Source organism: Hyperolius riggenbachi, chromosome 6 (genome assembly GCF_040937935.1).
Source record: "Hyperolius riggenbachi isolate aHypRig1 chromosome 6, aHypRig1.pri, whole genome shotgun sequence".
Classification (NCBI taxonomy): domain Eukaryota; kingdom Metazoa; phylum Chordata; class Amphibia; order Anura; family Hyperoliidae; genus Hyperolius; species Hyperolius riggenbachi.
The window spans coordinates 1,742,102-1,765,662 of record NC_090651.1 but is presented as its reverse complement, the minus strand read 5'-3'; the positions used below and the strand labels follow the sequence as shown (position 1 = coordinate 1,765,662).

Genomic DNA, 23,561 nt, shown 5'->3' with positions numbered 1-23,561 from the left:
AGGAGGATGAGTGTGTGGCAGCAGGCAGTCAATGAGGCAGGCAGCGTGACATAATAGCCCTGGTACCTAGCGGTGATACCAGGGCTGTAAATAAACACAGCAGGCAGGAGGTCCCAGACAGCGGTCGTGCAGCCCACATTGTGTCCAATACACAACTGGGACAACACAGTTTTCAACCCGGGCACCTCAGAAAAATTAAACCTTTTTTTTTTTTTTTTTATGGTTTTGTAGTTTTGGTTTTACAACCAATTACACAGATATAGCTATTTTTTGACATAATAGCTGGTGGCAGAGTGGCAGCAGAAGGTAAATCTGTGTACCCTGGCGTTGGGAAACACAGACAGACAGACAGCAGCAGCAGCAGCAGGAGGAATGGAGGAGTAATGTGAGCAGCTATTGTTTGACGTAATAGCTGGTGGCAGAGTGGCAGCAGAAGGTAAATCTGTGTACCCTGGCGTTGGGAAACACAGACAGACAGCAGCATCAGCAGGAGGAATGGAGGAGTAGTGTGAGTGTGGCAGCAGGCAGGCAGCGTGACATAATAGCCCTGGTACCTAGCGGTGATACCAGGGCTGTAAATAAACACAGCAGGCAGGAGGTCCCAGACAGCGGTCGTGCAGCCCACATCGTGTCCAATACACAACTGGGACAACACAGTTTTCAACCCGGGCACCTCAGAAAAATTAAACCTTTTTTTTTTTTTTTTTATGGTTTTTTGGCTTTGTTTGTAAAACAAATTACACAGATATATAGCTATTGTTTGACGTAATAGCTGGTGGCAGAGTGGCAGCAGAAGGTAAATCTGTGTACCCTGGCAGTGGGAAACACAGACAGACAGCAGAAGGGCAGTACACAGCAGCCCACTGTAGGTGTAAAATGTGTCGCTGCAGGCGACGTAATAGTCAAAGTGAACCAGGCTGGCTTAGTGAGCAGGAGCCAGGAGGTGGTAAAGGGTGGTAAGGCACATTAACGATGGTTCTTAGCCAGTTCATGTCCCCCTCTCGCCGACAACAGGGGCCAGGAACTCGCCTTCCACCCACGCCTGGTTCATCTTGAGAAACGTCAGTCTGTCCACAGACTTGTGAGACAGACGTGAGCGTTTCTCGGTGACCACACCACCAGCTGCACTGAAGCAGCGCTCGGACAGCACGCTGGAAGGGGGGCAGGACAGCACTTCCAGGGCGTACTGCGCCAGCTCGCTCCAGATCTCCAGGCGCTTGACCCAATACTCCATGGGATCAACAGGGGCATCGCTGTCAAGCCCGCTGTAGGACCCCATGTAGTCAGCCACCATGCGGGTCAGGCGCTGGCTGTGACCGGTGGAGGATGCTGCTGCATGCACCTCCTCTCTAGTCACTGCTGCCGGAGCCTCTACAGTCCTGTAGAGCTCGTGGCTGAGAGACAGCAGGTCTGTGGGGCGCTTGCTGCTGGATGCAGGCACCTGCTGCTGCCTCTGTGCTGGCTGCTGGACAGTGGGGGTGGAAGGCTGGGGGAAGGCTTCCTCCAAGCGCTCAACAAGGGCCTGCTGCAAGCTCCTTATTTGTTGCGCTGGGTCTCCTCCTGCAGGCGGCAGGAACTGGCTCAACTTCCCCTTGAGGCGTGGGTCCAACATCATGCTGATCCAGATGTCCTCCCTCTGCTTCATCTGGATCACCCTGGGGTCTCTGCGCAGGCACGTCAGCATGTGCGCTGCCATTGGGAAGAGGCGGGCCACGTCTGCTGGCACATCGACGGCAGTGCTGCTGTCCTCATCCTCCTCCTCTGCCTCGTCAGCCTCATCCTCTCTCCACCCCCGCACCAACTCAGCTGCACTGTGCTGCTCCCCCTCATCACCAGCAAGGTCAGGGACCTCCACCAAGTCCTCCTCCTCCTCCCCCTCAGAGGTGGACTGTGCAGCTGCTTGCCGCTCCTGCTGGTCCAAGGCTGCCGCTCCCTGTTCCAGCAAAGCATCGAGGGCCCTGTTCAGCAGACAAACCAGGGGCACCCACTCGCAGACCATAGCATGGTCCCTGCTCACCATGTTAGTGGCCTGCAGAAAGGGAGCCAGCACTAAGCACACCTGCTGCATGTGCCTCCAGTCATCATCGGGGACGATGGACGGGATGTTGCTGGTCTTGTCCCTTCTCTGAGCGGCGGAAACAGTGGCCAGGGCAAGGTACTGTTTGACAGCGCGCTTCTGTTCAACCAGATGCTCCAACATCGCCAGGGTGGAGTTCCAGCGAGTCGGAACGTCAAGGATCAGCCGATGGCGTGGCAGATCCAGCTCCTTTTGCACGTCTTCCAGGCTCGCACAGGCTGCAGCCGAGCGCCGGAAGTGACGCACAACGTTCCTTGCCGTTTCCAGCAGTTCGCCCATCCCCTGGTAGGTGCGCAAGAACTTCTGCACCACCAGGTTCAGCACGTGGGCAAGACAGGGGATGTGGGTCAGGTTTCCCCTGTCTATTGCGGCAACCAGATTGGCCCCATTGTCGGCCACCACCTCTCCGACTCTGAGGCCTCTGGGGGTCAGCCAAATCCTCTCCTGCTCCTGGAGTTTGGCCAACACATGGGTTGCCGTCAGCTTGGTCTTCCCAAGGCTGACCAAGTGCAGCAGCGCTTGGCAGTGGCGGGCCTTCACGCTGCTGCTGAGGCGGGGGGTTTGGCCAGGTGTGCCGGAGGATGGCAGAGGATCGGAGGAACCTGCTGCAGTTCCCCTGACCCTGCGGGGTGGCACCACCCACTGTGTTGCTGCTGCTGCTGTGCCCGCTGCTGCTCTCCCATCCTCACCCCCTTCCACCAAGCTGACCCAGTGGACAGTGAAGGACAGGTAGCGGCCTGTCCCGAAGCAGCTGCTCCAGGAGTCCATGGTGACGTGGACCCTTTCACCAACCGCGTGCTCCAGCCCTCGCTCCACATTGGCCATCACAAAGCGGTGCAGTGCAGGAATGGCCTTGCGGGAGAAAAAGTGTCTGCTGGGGAGCTGCCAGTCTGGGGCTGCGCAAGCAAGCAGCGCACGAATGTCGCTCCCCTCCTGCACGAGCGTGTACGGCAGGAGTTGGGAGCACATGGCCCGTGCCAGCAAGCCGTTCAGCTGCCGCACGCGACGGCTGCTGGGAGGCAGAGCCCTAACCACCCCCTGGAAGGACTCGCTCAAAAGGCTCTGGCGTGGCCTTTTGCTGGCACGGGAATCAGCAGACACAGCGGAGGAGGCCACTGAGGACTGGCTGCCAGAACAGGCCTCAGTGTCGGCGGCAGGAGTTGCAGAGGGGGGAGGAGCAGTGCGTTTCCGCACTCCTGCTGGTGCTGCTGGAGGAGCAGGAGGGCGGGTGGCTGCTGTTGCTGCTGCTGCTGAAGGCTGTGCAGTGATGGGTGTGGTGCCACTGCCAGCACCAGATGCCTTCAGCCTCTGGAACTCCTGATGCTGGTGGAAATGTTTCGCAGCAAGGTGGTTGATGAGCGAGCTGGTGCAGAACTTTAAGGGGTCTGCACCTCTGCTCAACTTCCGCTGACAGTGGTTGCAAGTGGCGTACTTGCTGTACACTGTGGGCATGGTGAAAAAGCGCCAGATTGGTGACAGAAACATCCCCCTACGGCATGGAAGCGCTGCTGCCTGTCTCCCTGTGGTGGTTTGGGGGGGGCTTGGGGGGCTTGGGTGCGGCTGGTGGTGGTACTGGCAGATGCTGCTGCTGCTGCTGCTGAGCCTGAGACACCAGCAGGCTGTGGGACGCTGCCAATGCTTGCAATGATGCGCCTCCTTGCAAGGCCCACAAGCGCATCGTCCTCCTCCTCCTCAGAGCTGCTGAGGACGACATCCCCTGGAGGTGGTGGCACCCAGTCTCTGTCTGTCACCGGGTCATCAACATCCTCCCCCTCCTGAAACATGTCCTGCTGGGATGAGGACCCCCCAAACTCCTCTCCTGATGCATGGATGGGCTGCTTGACTGTCGCCACAGTCTTGCTGTCCAATCCCTCATCCCCCAAAGTGCCCATCAGCATCTCCTCCTCAAGATCGCCAACAACAGCAGACAATTTACTCATGATGCCTGGGGTCAAAAGACTGCTGAATGACAGGTCGGCGAGTGACGGTGAACTGGCCTCCTCCCCAGACCCTGCTGGGCGGCTGCTGCGAACAGGGGTGGTGGTGGTGGTGGTGAGGGTGGAGGCCTCAGATGCAGAGCTGATGGCGGGCTGCTCATCCTCCGTCATGAGTTGCACCACAGTGTCTGCATGCTTTTCCTCAATGGGACGTTTCCGACCCGGCTGGAGGAAAATCGGAGCAGGTGCTACACGCTGCTGCTGCTGTGTCTCTGCAGCGTGAGTTGCAGATGCTCCTGCTGGGCGGCGCCCAAGGCGTCCACGGCCAGTGGCTATAGGAGGAATGTTAGCCACTGACGCTGCTGCTGCTGCTGCGGAACTGTGCATGGTGGCGCGGCCGCGGCCTGCCACAATGCTGCTCCCTCTCCTCCTGATTCCCTTGCTGCCCTTCCCCTTGCCCAAACCGCGCTGGCTGCCACTTCCAGACATCTTCGATGTTTTGGGCGTATAGACAAAAGTTTTTTAAAAGGGCGGGTGAAAAGTGGGGTACTTTAATGGAGTGGGTTGGTGGGTGAGGTGACTGAGTGAGTGTCCCTAGTACAGTAAGTAAGTAGTAACAGTCAGGAAGTACAACTAGCAGTTACAACTTACAATAATCAGTAGTAATCACAAGTAAATTTAGTGTGTGTACACTACAGACAGTGAGTGCACGCACGCGCAAACACGCGCAGGAGCTAGCCTATGAACAGTGACTGAGTGAGTGTCCCTAGTACAGTAAGTAAGTAAGTAGTAACAGTCAGTAAGTACAACTAACTAATTACAATAATCAATCAGTTATCAGAAGGAAATAGAGTGTGTGTAGTGTGTACACAGACAGTGAGTGCACACACGCAGGAGCTAGTAGCCTATGAACAGTGACTGAGTGTCCTAGACTCCTAGTACAGTAAGTAGTAACAGTAAGTACAACTAACTAATTACAATAATCAATCAGTTATCAGAAGGAAATAGAGTGTGTGTAGTGTGTACACAGACAGTGAGTGCACACACGCAGGAGCTAGTAGCCTATGAACAGTGACTGAGTGTCCGAGACTCCTAGTACAGTAAGTAGTAACAGTGAGTACAACTAACTAATTACAATATTCAATTACAATAATCAATCAGTTATCAGAACTTGGAAATAGAGTGTGTGTAGTGTGTACACAGACAGTGAGTGCACACACGCAGGAGCAGCTAGTAGCCTATGAACAGTGACTGATTGTCCTAGACTCCTAGTACAGTAAGTAGTAACAGTAAGTACAACTAACTAATTACAATAATCAATCAGTTATCAGAAGGAAATAGAGTGTGTGTAGTGTGTACACAGACAGTGAGTGCACACACGCAGGAGCTAGTAGCCTATGAACAGTGACTGAGTGTCCTAGACTCCTAGTACAGTAAGTAGTAACAGTAAGTACAACTAACTAATTACAATAATCAATCAGTTATCAGAAGGAAATAGAGTGTGTGTAGTGTGTACACAGACAGTGAGTGCACACACGCAGGAGCTAGTAGCCTATGAACAGTGACTGAGTGTCCTAGACTCCTAGTACAGTAAGTAGTAACAGTGAGTACAACTAACTAATTACAATATTCAATTACAATAATCAATCAGTTATCAGAACTTGGAAATAGAGTGTGTGTAGTGTGTACACAGACAGTGAGTGCACACACGCAGGAGCAGCTAGTAGCCTATGAACAGTGACAGTGAGTGTCCTAGTACAGTTACAGTATATAACTACAATACTAATACAATCAGTAGTAAAGGAAAGCAGAAATACTGGTATAGAATAGAGAGAAATAAACAGAGGACAGGAGGACAGCTGCCCACACAGGCAAGGCCCTGAGGCCTAAAGCTGTAAGCCTGCAGCAGCTGTGTCTGTCTCTATGTAACACAAAAGCTACTAACTAAAATACAATGTCTAACTAACTAACAACAATATAGGTGTGTATAGGAGGTGTATGTGAGCAAAAACGCTAGGTAAATGACCACAATAAAGCTCTTGCTAAGCCAAAGCACAAAGGAGCAACTCTCTCTCTGTACAAGTCTCAGGCAAGGACGGAGAAACGTAACATGGCGGCCGCTATTTATAGGGTAGGGGCTGGCCAGGGTCCCCCTCTGTGATTGGCTGCCGTCAGAGGGCCTGGGAGCCCTCTGATTGGCTCTAAGGACATCAATCTGGGCTATGACGCTATTCGAGCTCGGTACCGAGCTCGAATAGCGCCGTTTGCTCGAATAGCTCGAATAGTGAATGGGCTATTCGCGTTTACTCGAATAGCCCATTCGAATAGCTACAGCTATTCGGAGCTCGAATACCGAGCTCGAATAGCTGAAAAAGAGCTAGAATATTCGAGCTACTCGAATATTCGAGCTCTGCTGAGCACCACTGTTCCTCAGTATCGTATATTCAAATATGGCCACACACAGGAGGGTTCCTCAGTATCGTATATCCAGAGATGGCCACACACAGGAGGGTTCCTCAGTATCATATATCCAGAGATGGCCACACACAGGAGGGTTCCTCAGTATTGTATATCCAGAGATGGCCACACACAGGATGGTTCCTCAGTATTGTATATCCAGAGATGGCCACACACAGGAGGGTTCCTCAGTATCGTATATCCAGAGATGGCCACACACAGGAGGGTTCCTCAGTATCGTATATCCAGAGATGGCCACACACAGGAGGGTTCCTCAGTATCATATATCCAGAGATGGCCACACACAGGAGGGTTCCTCAGTATTGTATATCCAGAGATGGCCACACACAGGATGGTTCCTCAGTATTGTATATCCAGAGATGGCCACACACAGGAGGGTTCCTCAGTATCGTATATCCAGAGATGGCCACACACAGGAGGGTTCCTCAGTATCGTATATCCAGAGATGGCCACACACAGGAGGGTTCCTCAGTATCGTATATCCAGAGATGGCCACACACAGAAGGGTTCCTCAGTATCGTATATTCAAATATGGCCACACACAGGAGGGTTCCTCAGTATTGTATATCCAGAGATGGCCACACACAGGATGGTTCCTCAGTATTGTATATCCAGAGATGGCCACACACAGGATGGTTCCTCAGTATTGTATATCCAGAGATGGCCACACACAGGAGGGTTCCTCAGTATCATATATCCAGAGATGGCCACACACAGGAGGGTTCCTCAGTATTGTATATCCAGAGATGGCCACACACAGGATGGTTCCTCAGTATTGTATATCCAGAGATGGCCACACACAGGAGGGTTCCTCAGTATCGTATATCCAGAGATGGCCACACACAGGAGGGTTCCTCAGTATCATATATCCAGAGATGGCCACACACAGGAGGGTTCCTCAGTATTGTATATCCAGAGATGGCCACACACAGGATGGTTCCTCAGTATTGTATATCCAGAGATGGACACACACAGGAGGGTTCCTCAGTATCGTATATCCAGAGATGGCCACACACAGGAGGGTTCCTCAGTATCGTATATCCAGAGATGGCCACACACAGGAGGGTTCCTCAGTATCGTATATCCAGAGATGGCCACACACAGAAGGGTTCCTCAGTATCGTATATTCAAATATGGCCACACACAGGAGGGTTCCTCAGTATCATATATCCAGAGATTGCCACACACAGGAGGGATCCTCAGTATCGTATATCCAGAGATGGCCACACACAGAAGGGTTCCTCAGTATTGTATATCCAGAGATGGCCACACACAGGAGGGTTCCTCAGTATCGTATATCCAGTGATGGCCACACACAGGAGGGTTCCTCAGTATTGTATATCCAGAGCGGGACAGTTAAAAATGGCGCACAGCGCCAGATGAATAAGAAGGGCGCCCCATAGACTTGCATTATATAACGCTATTTAGCGTTATAAGTGTTAAAAAATGGCGCAGGCAGTGTGCCTTACACTTATAACGCTAAATAGCGTTATAAAGCTTCAAAATTTCTGAGGACAGAGGGGTCGGGGGGAAGAGAGAGGCAGCGGACACTGAAGGGCATAGGCAGCAGACGAAGATGTGTTCAATATGCATACATTACCTTGTCCCGGGCCGCCGATCGCTCCTTCCCTCCGCTCCTTCACTTCCTCCATTCGTTTACTGTAGTCCTGCAGCCGGCCAATCACCATGCGGTTTCATTCTCCGCATGGTGATTGGCCGGCTGCAGGACTACAGCAAACAAACTAGGAAGTGAAGGAGCGGAGGAAAGGAGCGATCGGCGGCCCGGGACAAGGTAATGTATGCATATTGAACACATCTTCGTCCGCTGCCTATGCCCTTCAGTGTCCGCTGCCTCTCTCCCCCAACCCCCGCTGCCTATACTAGCGACCCGCAGCCCCCTGCTTGCTTTAATGGCGTACCGTGCTGAAATAAATGTAGCATAAAACGCTATTTACCGCTTTAATGTATTTTCGGTAAATAGCGTTTTATGATACATTTATCGGCAGAACGGTGCGCCATTTTTCTCCCTGCGCCATTTTTAGATGGACCCATCCAGAGATAGCCACACACAGGAGGGTTCCTCAGTATCGTATATCCAGAGATGGCCACACACAGGAGGGTTCCTCAGTATCGTATATCCAGTGATGGCCACACACAGGAAGGTTCCTCAGTATCGTATATCCAGAGATGGCCACACACAGGAAGGTTCCTCAGTATCGTATATCCAAAGATGGCCACACACAGGAGGGTTCCTCTGTATCGTATATCCAGAGATGGCCACACACAGGAGGGTTCCTCAGTATTGTATATCCAAAGATGGCCACACACAGGAGGGTTCCTCAGTATCGTATATCCAGTGATGGCCACACACAGGAAGGTTCCTCAGTATCGTATATCCAGAGATGGCCACACACAGGAGGGTTCCTCAGTATTGTATATCCAGAGATGGCCACACACAGGAGGGTTCCTCAGTATCGTATATCCAGAGATGGCCACACACAGGAGGGTTCCTCAGTATCGTATATTCAAATATGGCCACACACAGGAGGGTTCCTCAGTATCATATATCCAGAGATGGCCACACACAGGAGGGTTCCTCAGTATCGTATATCCAGAGATGGCCACACACAGGAGGGTTCCTCAGTATCGTATATCCAGTGATGGCCACACACAGGAGGGTTCCTCAGTATTGTATATCCAAATATGGCCACACACAGGATGGTTCCTCAGTATTGTATATCCAAAGATGGCCACACACAGGAGGGTTCCTCAGTATTGTATATCCAGAGATGGCCACACACAGGAGGGTTCCTCAGTATCGTATATCCAGTGATGGCCACACACAGGAGGGTTCCTCAGTATTGTATATCCAAATATGGCCACACACAGGAGGGTTCCTCAGTATCGTATATCCAGTGATGGCCACACACAGGAAGGTTCCTCAGTATCGTATATCCAAATATGGCCACACACAGGATGGTTCCTCAGTATCATATATCCAGAGATGGCCACACATGGGAGGGTTCCTCAGTATCGTATATCCAGAGATGGCCACACACAGGAGTATTTATTAGTATTGTACAATCCCTTCAACCTCTCTATATAGAGGAAATCTTGGTGATCTGCAATATCCATGTTTATTCTGGTAACGGCTGAGTGAAGGCCCACACTGTCTGCAGGAGTTCGACAAGTAGACAGGCTTGTAGTCCTTTGGGCTGCTGTGTGCTCTGTAAGTGAAGGCTCTGCTAAGGAGCTGCTCCCCACCCCTCCAATCAGAAAACATGTCAGAGTATGGCTTTTCTGCCATAGATCATTCCAACCACTAACCATACGTTTCATTATCCGCAGTCTGGGAAGAAGGGCGTCGAAGTCATGCCCACCCTGGATATGAACCTGTTTGATTGGACGGATTATGAGGACTTGAAGCCAGACAGCTGGCCTTCCACCAGGAAAGGTAATCTGGAGAAGTCTTGTCTGCTGACCCTTCCTCTGCTGACCCCTAACCCTACCCCTCTCTTCTACTGACCCTTAACCCTCCCCCTCTCCTCTGCTGACCCCTAACCCTTCCCTTCTCCTCTACTGACCCCTCCCCCTCTCCTCTGCTGACCCCTAACCCTACCCCTCTCTTCTACTGACCCTTAACCCTCCCCCTCTCCTCTGCTGACCCCTAACCCTTCCCTTCTCCTCTACTGACCCCTCCCCCTCTCCTCTGCTGACCCCTCCCCCTCTCCTCTGCTGACCCCTAACCCTACCCCTCTCTTCTACTGACCCTTAACCCTCCCCCTCTCCTCTGCTGACCCCTACCCCTCTCTTCTACTGACCCTTAACCCTCCCCCTCTCCTCTGCTGACCCATAACCCTACCCTTCTCCTCTACTGACCCCTCCCCCTCTCCTCTGCTGACCCCTACCCCTCCCCATCTCCTCTACTGACCCCTCCCCCTCTCCTCTGCTGACCCCTAACCCTACCCTTCTCCTTTACTGACCCCTCCCCCTCTCCTCTACTGACCCCTCAGGATCATTCCGTACTCAGTGGTGACTCATTGCTCTCCTCAGTCTTCCTGGCCGGTGCTCAGAATTGTGGGTTATCAGCCTTAAAAGTGGCCACTAATGATCCAATCTTCCCTTTCCAGTCTTACCATTTCTATGTAGTATAAGGAACTGCTTGAAGTATCCATTCAATGGGCGTGATTCACAAATCAGTGATAACTGTTATTACCCTGTGAAAAGTGCTTAGCGCAAAATTTAGCATGAAAAGGGTTATCGCGAGCAAAAATGTGTGTTCTCGCAGAAAGCACTCTTTCACAGCCGTCATCACAGTTATCACAGCTTTGTGAATTAAGCCCAATATATTCACTCAGATTACTCTTCTACTACATCGATTTGGCAAGATTGGACTAAGAAGATTGGATCATTACTGGCCACCATAAGATAGAGTCTGAAGAAAGGAGCTGCCGACCTTCCCACAGCAACCAATCAGATGTCATGTTATTATACCTACCCACAGCAACCAATCAGATGTCATGTTATTATACCTACCCACAGCAACCAATCAGACGTCATGTTATTATATCTACCCACAGCAACCAATCAGATGTCATGTTATTATATCCAGGGGCGTAGCAATAGGGGTTGCAGAGGTTGCGACCGCATCGGGGCCCTTGGGCTAGAGGGGCCCCGAATGGCCCTCCCTCAAATACAGTATCAGCTCTCTATTGGTCCTGTGCTCATAATAATCACTTCTATAGATACTTTGAATAGTGGTAATCATTAACAAACTGTTCCCCATCCCCTTCTTGCTCCTCTGACACTGTAGTTGCCATTGGCAGGTTTTGGTGCGCCGTATCAATTGTTATGTATAGAGTGCTTGGGGGGCCCCATTGTAAAACTTGCATCGGGGCCCACAGCTCCTTAGCTACGCCACTGATTATACCTACCCACAGCAACCAATCAGATGTCATGTTATTATACCTACCCACAGTAACCAACCAGATGTCATGTTATTATACCTACCCACAGTAACCAATCAGATTTCAGGTTATTATATCTACCCACAGCAAATAATCAGATTTCAGGTTATTATATCTACCCACAGCAACCAATCAGATGTCATGTTATTATACCTACCCACAGCAACCAATCAGATGTCAGGTTATTATATCTACCCACAGCAACCAATCAGATGTCATGTTATTATACCTACCCACAGCAACCAATCAGATGTCATGTTATTATACCTACCCACAGCAACCAATCAGATGTCATGTTATTATATCTACTCACAGCAACCAATCAGATGTCATGTTATTATACCTACCCACAGCAACCAATCAGATGTCATGTTATTATACCTACCCACAGCAACCAATCAGATGTCATGTTATTATACCTACCCACAGCAACCAATCAGATGTCATGTTATTATATCTACCCACAGCAACCAATCAGATGTCATGTTATTATACCTTCCCACAGCAACCAATCAGATGTCATGTTATTATACCTTCCCACAGCAACCAATCAGATGTCATGTTATTATACCTACCCACAGCAACCAATCAGATTTCATGTTATTATATCTACCCACAGCAACCAATCAGATGTCAGGTTATTATACCTACCCACAGCAACCAATCAGATTTCATGTTATTATACCTACCCACAGCAACCAATCAGATGTCATGTTATTATACCTACCCACAGCAACCAATCAGATGTCATGTTATTATACCTACCCACAGCAACCAATCAGATGTCATGTTATTATACCTACCCACAGCAACCAATCAGATGTCATGTTATTATACCTACCCACAGCAAATAATCAGATTTCAGGTTATTATACCTACCCACAGTAACCAATCAGATGTCATGTTATTATACCTACCCACAGCAACCAATCAGATGTCATGTTATTATACCTACCCACAGCAACCAATCAGATGTCATGTTATTATACCTACCCACAGTAACCAATCAGATTTCATGTTATTATACCTTCCCACAGCAACCAATCAGATGTCATGTTATTATACCTACCCACAGCAACCAATCAGATGTCATGTTATTATACCTACCCACAGCAACCAATCAGATGTCATGTTATTATACCTACCCACAGTAACCAATCAGATGTCATGTTATTATATCTACCCACAGCAACCAATCAGATGTCATGTTATTATACCTACCCACAGCAAATAATCAGATTTCAGGTTATTATACCTACCCACAGCAACCAATCAGATGTCATGTTATTATACCTACCCACAGCAACCAATCAGATGTCATGTTATTATACCTACCCACAGTAACCAATCAGATGTCATGTTATTATATCTACCCACAGCAACCAATCAGATGTCATGTTATTATACCTACCCACAGCAACCAATCAGATGTCATGTTATTATACCTACCCACAGTAACCAATCAGATGTCATGTTATTATATCTACCCACAGCAACCAATCAGATGTCATGTTATTATACCTACCCACAGTAACCAATCAGATGTCATGTTATTATACCTACCCACAGCAACCAATCAGATGTCATGTTATTATACCTACCCACAGTAACCAATCAGATGTCATGTTATTATACCTACCCACAGCAACCAATCAGATGTCATGTTATTGTTGCGATATTACATCACTGAAAGCTTCATTGTGATTGGCTAGACTGGATTAGGCCCGGCCTGGCTGATAGGAGTTGCTGCTCTTGGATCTGTGTATACAATACATACATTACATCACTGTCTGCTTGTTTAATAGGGAAACGAGAAAAGCTGAACACAACCTCATTGGTCGAGGAGGAATCATGTGATCATCATCTGGACTGTCTCCCAGGTCAGTAAGTCACACATTATCTATGCCGTTAGCGCAGATTTCATACAAAAGACCATCTGATTCCTCAAACATATTATTGAGTTAGTGCTTTCTATTTCAGCATTGCCCTGTAAGTCAGTGTGACGTGTCTGTATTACCAGTGCAGGGACCGCCTGATCTGCTATTATCACCCAGTGCTGCCATCTGCAGTGACATGTCTGTATTACCAGTGCAGGGACAGCCTGATCTGCTATTATCACCCAGTGCTGCCATCTGCAGTGACGTCTCTGTATTACCAGTGCAGGGACCGCCTGATCTGCTATTATCACCCAGTGCTGCCATCTGCAGTGACGTGTCTGTATTACCAGTGCAGGGACCGCCTGATCTGCTATTATCACCCAGTGCTGCCATCTGCAGTGACATGTCTGTATTACCAGTGCAGGGGCAGCCTGATCTGCTATTATCACCCAGTGCTGCCATCTGCAGTGACGTGTCTGTATTACCAGTGCAGGGACCGCCTGATCTGCTATTATCACCCAGTGCTGCCATCTGCAGTGACGTGTCTGTATTACCAGTGCAGGGACCGCCTGATCTGCTATTATTACTCAGTGCTGCCATCTGCAGTGACGTGTCTGTATTACCAGTGCAGGGACCGCCTGATCTGCTATTATCACCCAGTGCTGCCATCTGCAGTGACATGTCTGTATTACCAGTGTAGGGACCGCCTGATCTGCTATTATCACCCAGTGCTGCCATCTGCAGTGACATGTCTGTATTACCAGTGTAGGGACTGCCTGATCTGCTATTATCACCCAGTGCTGCCATCTGCAGTGACGTGTCTGTATTACCAGTGCAGGGACCGCCTGATCTGCTATTATCACCCAGTGCTGCCATCTGCAGTGACGTGTCTGTATTACCAGTGCAGGGACCGCCTGATCTGCTATTATCACCCAGTGCTGCCATCTGCAGTGACGTGTCTGTATTACCAGTGCAGGGACCACCTGATCTGCTATTATCACCCAGTGCTGCCATCTGCAGTGATGTGTGTGTATTTCTAGTGCAGGGGCAGCCTGATCTGCTATCATCACCCAGTGCTGCCATCTGCAGTGACATGTCTGTATTACCAGTGCAGGGGCAGCCTGATCTGCTATTATCACCCAGTGCTGCCATCTGCAGTGACATTTCTGTATTACCAGTGCAGGGACCGCCTGATCTGCTATTATCACCCAGTGCTGCCATCTGCAGTGACATGTCTGTATTACCAGTGCAGGGACCGCCTGATCTGCTATTATCACCCAGTGCTGCCATCTGCAGTGGCGTGCCTGTATTACCAGTGTAGGCACTGCCTGATCTGCTATTATCACCCAGTGCTGCCATCCGCAGTGACGTGTCTGTATTACCAGTGCAGGGACCGCCTGATCTGCTATTATCACCCAGTGCTGCCATCTGCAGTGATGTGTGTGTATTTCTAGTGCAGGGACCTCCTGATCTGCTATTATCATCCAGTGCTGCCATCTGCAGTGACGTGTATGTATTACCAGTGCAGGGACCGCCTGATCTGCTATTATCACCCAGTGCTGCCATCTGCAGTGGCGTGCCAGTATTACCAGTGCAGGAACTGCCTGATCTGCTATTATCACCCAGTGCTGCCATCTGCAGTGACGTGTCTGTATTACCAGTGCAGGGACTGTCTGATCTGCTATTATCACCCAGTGCTGCCATCTGCAGTGACGTGCCTGTATTACCAGTGCAGGGACCGCCTGATCTGCTATTATCACCCAGTGCTGCCATCTGCAGTGACGTGTCTGTAATACCAGTGCAGGGACCGCCTGATCTGCTATTATCACCCAGTGCTGCCATCTGCAGTGACATTTCTGTATTACCAGTGCAGGGACCGCCTGATCTGCTATTATCACCCAGTGCTGCCATCTGCAGTGATGTGTCTGTAATACCAGTGCAGGGACCGCCTGATCTGCTATTATCACCCAGTGCTGCCATCTGCAGTGACGTGTCTGTATTACCAGTGCAGGGACCGCCTGATCTGCTATTATCACCCAGTGCTGCCATCTGCAGTGACATGTCTGTATTACCAGTGCAGGGACCGCCTGATCTGCTATTATCACCCAGTGCTGCCATCTGCAGTGACATTTCTGTATTACCAGTGCAGGGACCGCCTGATCTGCTATTATCACCCAGTGCTGCCATCTGCAGTGATGTGTGTGTATTTCTAGTGCAGGGACCTCCTGATCTGCTATTATCATCCAGTGCTGCCATCTGCAGTGGCGTGCCTGTATTACCAGTGCAGGCACTGCCTGATCTGCTATTATCACCCAGTGCTGCCATCCGCAGTGACGTGTCTGTATTACCAGTGCAGGGACCGCCTGATCTGCTATTATCACCCAGTGCTGCCATCTGCAGTGATGTGTGTGTATTTCTAGTGCAGGGACCTCCTGATCTGCTATTATCATCCAGTGCTGCCATCTGCAGTGGCGTGCCTGTATTACCAGTGCAGGCACTGCCTGATCTGCTATTATCACCCAGTGCTGCCATCTGCAGTGACGTGTCTGTATTACCAGTGCAGGGACTGTCTGATCTGCTATTATCACCCAGTGCTGCCATCTGCAGTGACGTGCCTGTATTACCAGTGCAGGGACCGCCTGATCTGCTATTATCACCCAGTGCTGCCATCTGCAGTGACGTGTCTGTATTACCAGTGCAGGGACCGCCTGATCTGCTATTATCACCCAGTGCTGCCATCTGCAGTGACGTGTCTGTAATACCAGTGCAGGGACCGCCTGATCTGCTATTATCACCCAGTGCTGCCATCTGCAGTGACGTGTCTATTACCAGTGCAGGGACCGCCTGATCTGCTATTATCACCCAGTGCTGCCATCTGCAGTGACGTGTCTGTATTACCAGTGCAGGGACCGCCTGATCTGCTATTATCACCCAGTGCTGCCATCTGCAGTGACGTGTCTGTATTACCAGTGCAGGGACCGCCTGATCTGCTATTATCACCCAGTGCTGCCATCTGCAGTGACGTGTCTGTATTACCAGTGCAGGGACCGCCTGATCTGCTATTATCACCCAGTGCTGCCATCTGCAGTGATGTGTCTGTATTACCAGTGCAGGGACCGCCTGATCTGCTATTATCACCCAGTGCTGCCATCTGCAGTGACGTGTCTGTATTACCAGTGCAGGGACCGCCTGATCTGCTATTATTACTCAGTGCTGCCATCTGCAGTGACGTGCCTGTATTACCAGTGCAGGGACTGTCTGATCTGCTATTATCACCCAGTGCTGCCATCTGCAGTGATGTGTCTGTATTACCAGTGCAGGGACCGCCTGATCTGCTTTTATCACCCAGTGCTGCCATCTGCAGTGATGTGTCTGTATTACCAGTGCAGGGACCGCCTGATCTGCTATTATCACCCAGTGCTGCCATCTGCAGTGACGTGTCTGTATTACCAGTGCAGGGACCGCCTGATCTGCTATTATTACTCAGTGCTGCCATCTGCAGTGACGTGCCTGTATTACCAGTGCAGGGACCGCCTGATCTGCTATTATCACCCAGTGCTGCCATCTGCAGTGACATTTCTGTATTACCAGTGCAGGGACCGCCTGATCTGCTATTATCACCCAGTGCTGCCATCTGCAGTGATGTGTGTGTATTTCTAGTGCAGGGACCTCCTGATCTGCTATTATCATCCAGTGCTGCCATCTGCAGTGGCGTGCCTGTATTACCAGTGCAGGCACTGCCTGATCTGCTATTATCACCCAGTGCTGCCATCTGCAGTGACGTGTCTGTATTACCAGTGCAGGGGCAGCCTGATCTGCTATTATCACCCAGTGCTGCCATCTGCAGTGACATTTCTGTATTACCAGTGCAGGGACCGCCTGATCTGCTATTATCACCCAGTGCTGCCATCTGCAGTGACATGTCTGTATTACCAGTGCAGGGACCGCCTGATCTGCTATTATCACCCAGTGCTGCCATCTGCAGTGGCGTGCCTGTATTACCAGTGTAGGCACTGCCTGATCTGCTATTATCACCCAGTGCTGCCATCCGCAGTGACGTGTCTGTATTACCAGTGCAGGGACCGCCTGATCTGCTATTATCACCCAGTGCTGCCATCTGCAGTGATGTGTGTGTATTTCTAGTGCAGGGACCTCCTGATCTGCTATTATCATCCAGTGCTGCCATCTGCAGTGACGTGTCTGTATTACCAGTGCAGGGACTGTCTGATCTGCTATTATCACCCAGTGCTGCCATCTGCAGTGACGTGCCTGTATTACCAGTGCAGGGACCGCCTGATCTGCTATTATCACCCAGTGCTGCCATCTGCAGTGACGTGTCTGTAATACCAGTGCAGGGACCGCCTGATCTGCTATTATCACCCAGTGCTGCCATCTGCAGTGACATTTCTGTATTACCAGTGCAGGGACCGCCTGATCTGCTATTATCACCCAGTGCTGCCATCTGCAGTGATGTGTCTGTAATACCAGTGCAGGGACCGCCTGATCTGCTATTATCACCCAGTGCTGCCATCTGCAGTGACGTGTCTGTATTACCAGTGCAGGGACCGCCTGATCTGCTATTATCACCCAGTGCTGCCATCTGCAGTGGCATGTCTGTATTACCAGTGCAGGGACCGCCTGATCTGCTATTATCACCCAGTGCTGCCATCTGCAGTGACATTTCTGTATTACCAGTGCAGGGACCGCCTGATCTGCTATTATCACCCAGTGCTGCCATCTGCAGTGATGTGTGTGTATTTCTAGTGCAGGGACCTCCTGATCTGCTATTATCATCCAGTGCTGCCATCTGCAGTGGCGTGCCTGTATTACCAGTGCAGGCACTGCCTGATCTGCTATTATCACCCAGTGCTGCCATCCGCAGTGACGTGTCTGTATTACCAGTGCAGGGACCGCCTGATCTGCTATTATCACCCAGTGCTGCCATCTGCAGTGATGTGTGTGTATTTCTAGTGCAGGGACCTCCTGATCTGCTATTATCATCCAGTGCTGCCATCTGCAGTGGCGTGCCTGTATTACCAGTGCAGGCACTGCCTGATCTGCTATTATCACCCAGTGCTGCCATCTGCAGTGACGTGTCTGTATTACCAGTGCAGGGACTGTCTGATCTGCTATTATCACCCAGTGCTGCCATCTGCAGTGACGTGCCTGTATTACCAGTGCAGGGACCGCCTGATCTGCTATTATCACCCAGTGCTGCCATCTGCAGTGACGTGTCTGTATTACCAGTGCAGGGACCGCCTGATCTGCTATTATCACCCAGTGCTGCCATCTGCAGTGACGTGTCTGTAATACCAGTGCAGGGACCGCCTGATCTGCTATTATCACCCAGTGCTGCCATCTGCAGTGACGTGTCTATTACCAGTGCAGGGACCGCCTGATCTGCTATTATCACCCAGTGCTGCCATCTGCAGTGACGTGTCTGTATTACCAGTCCAGGGACCGCCTGATCTGCTATTATCACCCAGTGCTGCCATCTGCAGTGACGTGTCTGTATTACCAGTGCAGGGACCGCCTGATCTGCTATTATCACCCAGTGCTGCCATCTGCAGTGACGTGTCTGTATTACCAGTGCAGGGACCGCCTGATCTGCTATTATCACCCAGTGCTGCCATCTGCAGTGATGTGTCTGTATTACCAGTGCAGGGACCGCCTGATCTGCTATTATCACCCAGTGCTGCCATCTGCAGTGACGTGTCTGTATTACCAGTGCAGGGACCGCCTGATCTGCTATTATTACTCAGTGCTGCCATCTGCAGTGACGTGCCTGTATTACCAGTGCAGGGACTGTCTGATCTGCTATTATCACCCAGTGCTGCCATCTGCAGTGACGTGTCTTTATTACCAGTGCAGGGACCGCCTGATCTGCTATTATCACCCAGTGCTGCCATCTGCAGTGACATTTCTGTATTACCAGTGCAGGGACCGCCTGATCTGCTATTATCACCCAGTGCTGCCATCTGCAGTGATGTGTGTGTATTTCTAGTGCAGGGACCTCCTGATCTGCTATTATCATCCAGTGCTGCCATCTGCAGTGGCGTGCCTGTATTACCAGTGCAGGCACTGCCTGATCTGCTATTATCACCCAGTGCTGCCATCTGCAGTGACGTGTCTGTATTACCAGTGCAGGGACTGTCTGATCTGCTATTATCACCCAGTGCTGCCATCTGCAGTGACGTGCCTGTATTACCAGTGCAGGGACCGCCTGATCTGCTATTATCACCCAGTGCTGCCATCTGCAGTGACGTGTCTGTAATACCAGTGCAGGGACCGCCTGATCTGCTATTATCACCCAGTGCTGCCATCTGCAGTGACGTGTCTGTATTACCAGTGCAGGGACCGCCTGATCTGCTATTATCACCCAGTGCTGCCATCTGCAGTGACGTGTCTGTATTACCAGTGCAGGGACCGCCTGATCTGCTATTATCACCCAGTGCTGCCATCTGCAGTGACGTGTCTGTATTACCAGTGCAGGGACCGCCTGATCTGCTATTATCACCCAGTGCTGCCATCTGCAGTGACGTGTCTGTATTACCAGTGCAGGGACCGCCTGATCTGCTATTATCACCCAGTGCTGCCATCTGCAGTGACGTGTCTGTATTACCAGTGCAGGGACCACCTGATCTGCTATTATCACCCAGTGCTGCCATCTGCAGTGACGTGTCTGTATTACCAGTGCAGGGACCGCCTGATCTGCTATTATTACTCAGTGCTGCCATCTGCAGTGACGTGCCTGTATTACCAGTGCAGGACCGCCTGATCTGCTATTATCACCCAGTGCTGCAATCTGCAGTGACGTGTCTGTTTTACCAGTGCAGGGACCGCCTGATCTGCTATTATCACCCAGTGCTGCCATCTGCAGTGACGTGCCTGTATTACCAGTGCAGGGACCGCCTGATCTGCTATTACCTACCACCCAGTGCTGCCATCTGCAGTGACGTGCCTGTATTACCAGTGCAGGGACCGCCTGATCTGCTATTATCACCCAGTGCTGCCATCTGCAGTGATGTGTGTGTATTTCTAGTGCAGGGACCTCCTGATCTGCTATTATCATCCAGTGCTGCCATCTGCAGTGGCGTGCCTGTATTACCAGTGCAGGGACCGCCTGATCTGCTATTATCACCCAGTGCTGCCATCTGCAGTGACGTGTCTGTATTACCAGTGCAGGGGCCGCCTGATGTGCTATTATCACCCAGTGCTGCAATCTGCAGTGACGTGTCTGTTTTACCAGTGCAGGGACCGCCTGATCTGCTATTATCACCCAGTGCTGCCATCTGCAGTGACGTGTCTGTATTACCAGTGCAGGGACCGCCTGATCTGCTATTATCACCCAGTGCTGCCATCTGCAGTGACGTCTCTGTATTACCAGTGCAGGGACCGCCTGATCTGCTATTATCACCCAGTGCTGCCATCTGCAGTGACGTGTCTGTATTACCAGTGCAGGGACCGCCTGATCTGCTATTATCACCCAGTGCTGCCATCTGCAGTGACGTGTCTGTATTACCAGTGCAGGGACCTCCTGATCTGCTATTATCACCCAGTACTGCCATCTGCAGTGACGTGTCTGTATTACCAGTGCAGGGACCGCCTGATCTGCTATTATCACCCAGTGCTGCCATCTGCAGTGACGTGTCTGTATTACCAGTGCAGGGACCTCCTGATCTGCTATTATTACTCAGTGCTGCCATCTGCAGTGACGTGTCTGTATTATCAGTGCAGGGACCGCCTGATCTGCTATTATCACCCATTGCTGCCATCTGCAGTGACGTGTCTGTATTATCAGTGCAGGGACAGCCTGATCTGCTATTATCACCCAGTGCTGCCATCTGCAGTGACGTGTCTGTATTATCAGTGCAGGGACAGCCTGATCTGCTATTATCACCCAGTGCTGCCATCTGCAGTGATGTGTCTGTATTACCAATGCAGGGACCACCTGATCTGCTATTATCACCCAGTGCTGCCATCTGCAGTGACGTGTCTGTATTATCAGTGCAGGGACAGCCTGATCTGCTATTATCACCCAGTGCTGCCATCCGCAGTGATGTGTCTGTATTACCAATGCAGGGACCGCCTGATCTGCTATTACCACCCAGTGCTGCCATCTGCAGTGACGTGTCTGTATTACCAGTGCAGGGACTGTCTGATCTGCTATTATCATCCAGTGCTGCCATCTGCAGTGACGTGTCTGTATTACCAGTGCAGGGACTGTCTGATCTGCTATTATCACCCAGTGCTGCCATCTGCAGTGACGTGCCTGTATTACCAGTGCAGGGACCGCCTAATCTGCTATTATCACCCAGTGCTGCCATCTGCAGTGACGTGTCTGTAATACCAGTGCAGGGACCGCCTGATCTGCTATTATCACCCAGTGCTGCCATCTGCAGTGACATTTCTGTATTACCAGTGCAGGGACCGCCTGATCTGCTATTATCACCCAGTGCTGCCATCTGCAGTGATGTGTCTGTAATACCAGTGCAGGGACCGCCTGATCTGCTATTATCACCCAGTGCTGCCATCTGCAGTGACGTGTCTGTATTACCAGTGCAGGGACCGCCTGATCTGCTATTATCACCCAGTGCTGCCATCTGCAGTGGCATGTCTGTATTACCAGTGCAGGGACCGCCTGATCTGCTATTATCACCCAGTGCTGCCATCTGCAGTGACATTTCTGTATTACCAGTGCAGGGACCGCCTGATCTGCTATTATCACCCAGTGCTGCCATCTGCAGTGATGTGTGTGTATTTCTAGTGCAGGGACCTCCTGATCTGCTATTATCATCCAGTGCTGCCATCTGCAGTGGCGTGCCTGTATTACCAGTGCAGGCACTGCCTGATCTGCTATTATCACCCAGTGCTGCCATCCGCAGTGACGTGTCTGTATTACCAGTGCAGGGACCGCCTGATCTGCTATTATCACCCAGTGCTGCCATCTGCAGTGATGTGTGTGTATTTCTAGTGCAGGGACCTCCTGATCTGCTATTATCATCCAGTGCTGCCATCTGCAGTGGCGTGCCTGTATTACCAGTGCAGGCACTGCCTGATCTGCTATTATCACCCAGTGCTGCCATCTGCAGTGACGTGTCTGTATTACCAGTGCAGGGACTGTCTGATCTGCTATTATCACCCAGTGCTGCCATCTGCAGTGACGTGCCTGTATTACCAGTGCAGGGACCGCCTGATCTGCTATTATCACCCAGTGCTGCCATCTGCAGTGACGTGTCTGTATTACCAGTGCAGGGACCGCCTGATCTGCTATTATCACCCAGTGCTGCCATCTGCAGTGACGTGTCTGTAATACCAGTGCAGGGACCGCCTGATCTGCTATTATCACCCAGTGCTGCCATCTGCAGTGACGTGTCTATTACCAGTGCAGGGACCGCCTGATCTGCTATTATCACCCAGTGCTGCCATCTGCAGTGACGTGTCTGTATTACCAGTCCAGGGACCGCCTGATCTGCTATTATCACCCAGTGCTGCCATCTGCAGTGACGTGTCTGTATTACCAGTGCAGGGACCGCCTGATCTGCTATTATCACCCAGTGCTGCCATCTGCAGTGACGTGTCTGTATTACCAGTGCAGGGACCGCCTGATCTGCTATTATCACCCAGTGCTGCCATCTGCAGTGATGTGTCTGTATTACCAGTGCAGGGACCGCCTGATCTGCTATTATCACCCAGTGCTGCCATCTGCAGTGACGTGTCTGTATTACCAGTGCAGGGACCGCCTGATCTGCTATTATTACTCAGTGCTGCCATCTGCAGTGACGTGCCTGTATTACCAGTGCAGGGACTGTCTGATCTGCTATTATCACCCAGTGCTGCCATCTGCAGTGACGTGTCTTTATTACCAGTGCAGGGACCGCCTGATCTGCTATTATCACCCAGTGCTGCCATCTGCAGTGACATTTCTGTATTACCAGTGCAGGGACCGCCTGATCTGCTATTATCACCCAGTGCTGCCATCTGCAGTGATGTGTGTGTATTTCTAGTGCAGGGACCTCCTGATCTGCTATTATCATCCAGTGCTGCCATCTGCAGTGGCGTGCCTGTATTACCAGTGCAGGCACTGCCTGATCTGCTATTATCACCCAGTGCTGCCATCTGCAGTGACGTGTCTGTATTACCAGTGCAGGGACTGTCTGATCTGCTATTATCACCCAGTGCTGCCATCTGCAGTGACGTGCCTGTATTACCAGTGCAGGGACCG

At 50.9% G+C, this 23,561-nt stretch overlaps 1 protein-coding gene across 1 annotated transcript in view; it reads left to right on the top strand.

The window, feature by feature from the left end:
• Nucleotides 1-23,561, top strand: part of DRAXIN (dorsal inhibitory axon guidance protein) — a 261,892-nt gene that overhangs the window by 178,235 nt on the left and 60,096 nt on the right. Inside the window, exons 4-5 of the mRNA XM_068238757.1 lie at nucleotides 9,841-9,946; nucleotides 13,265-13,339. Coding sequence (XP_068094858.1) covers nucleotides 9,841-9,946; nucleotides 13,265-13,339 — 181 coding nt within the window. The remainder of the gene's footprint in view (nucleotides 1-9,840; nucleotides 9,947-13,264; nucleotides 13,340-23,561) is intronic.